The 5,268-nt window shown below is 43.0% G+C and overlaps 1 protein-coding gene across 2 annotated transcripts; it reads left to right on the top strand.

The window, feature by feature from the left end:
- The first annotated feature begins 412 nt into the window (after positions 1-412).
- LOC125528199 (nuclear poly(A) polymerase 4-like) lies at positions 413-5,029 on the top strand. Of its 2 annotated transcripts, XM_048692703.1 has the most exons (9): positions 413-649; positions 764-841; positions 962-1,054; positions 1,811-1,873; positions 1,968-2,126; positions 3,466-3,579; positions 3,669-3,731; positions 3,807-4,139; positions 4,241-5,029. In XM_048692703.1, exons 5-9 carry the CDS (start codon positions 2,055-2,057, stop codon positions 4,325-4,327), a joined length of 669 nt encoding a protein of 222 aa, XP_048548660.1. In that variant the 5' UTR covers positions 413-649; positions 764-841; positions 962-1,054; positions 1,811-1,873; positions 1,968-2,054; the 3' UTR covers positions 4,328-5,029. The 2 variants fall into 2 exon arrangements, with proteins under 2 accessions (XP_048548660.1, XP_048548661.1); XM_048692704.1 differs by lacking the exons at positions 3,466-3,579; positions 3,669-3,731; positions 3,807-4,139; positions 4,241-5,029 and having other exon boundaries at positions 1,968-2,267.
- The last annotated feature ends 239 nt before the right edge of the window (positions 5,030-5,268 follow it).

Raw genomic sequence — 5,268 nt, 5'->3', positions numbered from 1 at the left:
CCGTGAGCTTCAATCCGTAGTAAATTGCCCGTAACTGTAGTATTGTTGGCATACCTGGCCATACCTTGGGCTGGGTCGGGCCTAGCCAAGCCCAACGCAAAAAACACAGGCTCAGGCCCGGCCCGGCCATCGGGCTTGGTTTTTGGGCCCAAGTCCGGCCCGCACGCATAAAAACCCATCAGGCCTCGGGCCACAGGCCCGGCCCAGCCTGATCTTCAGGTTTAAAATCTAGGCCCGGGCCCAGCCCAGGAGCAGTGTTGGGCCGGGCCGGGTCAGGCTTTTTCCGGCTGGGTCGGACCGGGCTGCCCATGGCGAGGACTAATTGTTGGTCGATAGTGTGTCCGTTTTGGTGGCCGGTTTGCTAAAAACCTTGTCCCGAAGGGAAATCTCGCGCCGAATCACCTTAACCCCCTCCTCCCCTCCTTAATCCCAACCCATCTCTCTCCCCACCTGCTGCATCGCCGGACCGCCAACCCTAGCCAGGCCTCCAGCGGCGGAGGATCGGCCCAGGGCTCCGCGGTTCCCGTGAGGCCCGATGACGAGCTCTGCCCCAACGAGCTTCCCCAAGAGGAAGCTGGGGGTGACGCCCGCGGGGTCCTTTGACGGGCCGCTTGAGGCTGACCTCCACAGCACGCAGGAATTGGAGCAGGTTCGAACCGATTTGCTGCTCTGATTTGATTATTGCTACAGGTTCGCCGCTCCGAGGCTATGATTTTGTTGCTTAGAAGTATCGTCTTGCCTTGCTTGTTGGTCAAAATTGCAGCTTTTGGCCGAGCTGGGTTTGTACAAGAGCAAGGAGGAGACCGCTAGGCAAGAAGAGGTGCTGAGGAAGCTTGACAAGGTTGCTGTTTTCTCTTGCCATGTGCGAGAGTTGTTCTCTCTTTTCATTTAGTGTTGCCATTGGTTGTTCTTCCTTTGGTAAATTATCGCCTGCTAAACAATATCCATGTTTGAAATGCAGATTGTGAAAGAGTGGGTGAAGGAGTTGGCTATTCAGAGAGGCCAAGTCAACACAAATGTCGGGCTTTTCACCTTCGGGTCATACCATCTAGGGGTAATGTACATGCTTTGCTTTGGTTATTTTGGAATCAGTGTTGTTCTAGAGATTAGGTTACGTATTTGACCATATAGTATTTGTTTAGCTTCACTAAAAGAGGCTTCCGGCTAGTAACTTAATATTACCAAACAGAGTATTAGTGTTCTTTAGAGATAAAGACACCAGGATATGGAAATGCCACACACCCTTAATTTGGTTATTAACAATTGTATGCCAACTGGCTCAACTGCATCTGGCTGAACTATTCTTGTTTTCCATCTATGTCGCTGCTTAGAATTGGGTGTTCCACTTTTTCGGTATACTCTGTTTTCAGTTCTCAGTCACGGATATAGAGCACCACGTTGTTTGGTGAACAGCATAGACTCTGGAATCAGTCCTGTTTTAAAGGGTATTTTACCTATCTCAGCATATGTTTGTTTAGCTGTGCTAAACAACAGGCTTCAAGCTAGTAAAAAAATTTTGCTGGTACTTTTTTGAGATTGCTTGCCCGTGCGGTGAGTTAGTAACTTAGTATAACCATACCACAAAGAGTATGTGTTCCTTAGAAGAAAAAAAGGACACCATGATATGGGAATGCCAAACACATCGTATGACCACTTCTAAAGCATATGACCCCAAATGCATCAGCTATTTTTTTGTCTACGTTGTTGCATAGAATTGAATGTTATCCTTTTTCTTATACTTGTTCATGTTGATGTTTTGCCCTGCTCATGAAATTATTTACATGTGCATAATTTGGTATTCCTGCATTAGGTTGATGAACCTGGGGCTGACATCGATACTTTATGTGTTGGACCAAAGTATGTGAACTGTGAGGTATCTTTTTTCCTTTCATCATGTGCAATAAGTGTTGTTTATACTTGAGATATATCATTTTTATTTCCTGACATACTGCTCTTACTTCCAGCAGGATTTTTTTACTATACTATGTGGCATACTGGCACAAATGGAATAAGTGTCTGAACTACAACCTCTCCCTGATGCACATTTCCCTGCTATGAAATTTAAGCTCCACGGAATATCAATTAACCTTCTTTATGCCAATGTTTCTCTTGCAGTAGTGCCATCGGTAAGTTTGTAATAAGTTTACATGCACTTGTTTGCTTTCCTGTACATACCTTAAGCTCTTATTTATGTGCGTCATGGTATTATCATGGTATATGTGATGTTTTAATTTTTCTCCATTAAGCATATTTTAGTAAGAAAATATGTAAGCAAATTTGTTCTAGCACCTACTATCTTAATTTAAACATAGCTATGCATTACTGTCTGTTATATGTGTATTTATTTTATGGTAATAACATAAGTCCATGTTATGAGCTAGACTGCTAATATTGTAGCTTAGTTACATATGTAGTGTAGTTGTATCTGGCCATCCATTGTATGATGTGATGTACTTCCTCCTTCCCAAGATGTAAGTACGCTTGACTTTGCACAGTCTTTGATGCACAACTTTGACGATCAATATATACCAAAGTGCACGGATTGAACATGTATATTGTATCATCGTATTTGTCTTGGAAAACAGTTTATTCCATATGTCTTTATAGTAATGTTATCGACATATAATAAATAAAAATCATAGTCAAAGTTGTGTGATGAAGACCGAAAGAAGTCAAGCACGCCTTATATTTTGGGGGAGAGGGAGTATTAGATGGGAATGCTTATCAGTTATCACTGTCCTCGTGTTCTAACTTTGTTTCTAATTTGGAACAAGTGACAGGGAACTTCTCTCATATGCCTACGTTGTTCCAAATATTGATGCTGGCCTTTTGTTTTGCGCCCCAAAATTTTCTTTATTTCTTCTCCTAGGATGGCAATATAATGATATTCACACATTGCTGTAGAATTTCCCAATCGCTTGACTGTTTTTTTGGTGTAGGTCAGTTGTTGCAGCATTGATAGTATCTTGGACGGCATTCTAACTTTCTTGCCGTTTAACATTCAGTAGTGGAACACTTGAATCTTCCATTCATCATGATTTACGAGTTTCACGTTTTTTTGGCAGAATCATCACATTTAGTTGCGGCCATTAGCTTTCTATGGATACCTTCTGATGTTTTGTTCTAGGGAGATGCGTATAACAGAATGTTTATTCCTTATTTTCGTTCATATTTGGATACACATATTTAACTGGCAGTTCTTCTCTAACAAAGATTTGGGGTGTTTACAGCCATCAATGCAACACTTCCCCTGTGACCCTCAGTCTTACTCCCTCCGTTCCATATTACTCGCCGCTGATTTAGTACAACGACAAGTAATATGGAATGGAGGGAGTAGTTGCTTGTGCCGTTCTGTCTTAAATAATGAAAGAAAATTATTTATCTTGAAGTCCACTTCCTGCCTCTTGCCCTGTTTTACGTTGAATATCTCAAGCCATAAATTTTGCTCTTAATGTACTACTGCAGGATCTGGATATCTCTCAAAATTCAGTGCTTTCTGGAGTTGATGAAGTCAACCTTCGCAGTCTTAGCGAGTGCAGAGTGGCAGACCAAATTCTTGATCTTGTTCCAAATATCGAGGTTGGCTTTTGTTTTCCACTTCATTTTCCCCTGTTTATTTCTTCTTAAAAAATGGCACCATAATGATACACACACACACTTGACTGTAGAACTTCCGGACAACGTTAAGGTGTGTGAAGCACTGGGCGAAAAGAAGAGGTGTTTGCGTTAACGTAAGTCAGGTTTCATCACCATGTTGGTAACGTCTGCTTGAGCTGTTATGCTGAGCTAATTGTGTGCTTTGCTAGGCCCCTGGTTATCTCAGAGAGGTCGATTGCCCTGTGATGGTTGCGTGTATCTGCCTGGCCTACCCTAATGCTGCGCCAAGCACGCTGGTCACGATGCTCTTTAGCATCTTCGGCGAGTGGTACTGGCCGAACCCAGTGATGCTCTGTTCCATTCATGAAGATCGGGAACTTGGTTTTCCCGTGTGGGATGCACGCTTCAATCGTGAAGACCGGACGCATATCATGCCCATCATTACCCCGGCGTACCCGTGCAGAAACTCGACTGTGCACGTTTCGGCAACCACGCTGGAGGTCATGAAGGAGCAGTTCCAGATTGGGAATGAAGTCTGCCAGGTGTCTTTTCCAAGCCACCGTGCAAGAGTCAGTAGTGTTGTCGTAGCAAAGTAGTACCATCTCTGTTTTGACCGTGTCGTGATCTTTGCTCTTCGATGCAGGAAATCGAGATGAAGCAGGCTGATTGGGCTGACCTTTTTGAGCCGCTCGGTGATCCCCCCAGCGACGAAACTGCCGTTTCGTGCTGATAAACCATTGCCATTGACAAAAGAATCCTAAATTTTATTAACGGTATGCAAGTATCTAGGGAACTACTAAACGACCATGCCGTGGACACCAGAATCCTAAATTCAGTTAATACATGTTTTGCAAGTATTTCTGAAGCTAAACAAGACGTTACTGTGGGTGCATACCTTGTTTTGCTTAGTCTGAGACCAGAATTAGATTGTGCTGGAACTACCTTCTCTGATTATTCAGGAATACTTAGCCAGCCAGTTATGTCATTCAGTTACCGTGATGTTCAGCTGATGCTAGTTGAACTGAACTTTGATGATCTCCTCGAAAGGGTTGCGCTGTGATGTACCAGCGGATGTGCAATTACTGTGGACCATCATGCTTACCAGTACAACTATTTAAATCAATGTATAGGATATGGCTAATCCGATCTCTTGTCTTCCTGCAAGTTCAAGTTTTACAATCCTGAAAAACTCCGTCTCTCCGAGCTTTCTTATTTTATACTGCTTCCATTTTGTCACGCAGCATTTAAATTTGTTGAGTTTCCCAATTCAGCTTCGCCAGTGTCTTACTATCACTACCAGTCTATCATAAGACAATATTTGTCGCTATTCCGTCATAAGCCTTGCGACACATTACGAATTACAGTGATGCTTAATGTTTTGTTAGTGTCTTCATGTCAAAATTTATTATTCTGTGGCAACACACAGGACATTACGAATTATCACGATCCACAAATTATGAATGTTGCTTGGGTAGTTAACCGGCTGAGAAGCATATGCCAAGCCTTTCAACAGAAATTTGTATACACACAACCTTTATTTTCTTACCATATATCCTTAAACTCTTGTTCAGGTTTACATTGTAACTAATTACCTGGCCACAGAGCTGGTTCATGCGTAGCATGGCACATCGAAAACTTAGTTCTTGTGCAGCGCCTTCCATCACCTCCAAC

Source organism: Triticum urartu, unplaced genomic scaffold (genome assembly GCF_003073215.2).
Source record: "Triticum urartu cultivar G1812 unplaced genomic scaffold, Tu2.1 TuUngrouped_contig_4700, whole genome shotgun sequence".
Lineage (NCBI taxonomy): Eukaryota > Viridiplantae > Streptophyta > Magnoliopsida > Poales > Poaceae > Triticum > Triticum urartu.
This window is presented reverse-complemented; position numbering and strand designations above follow the sequence as displayed.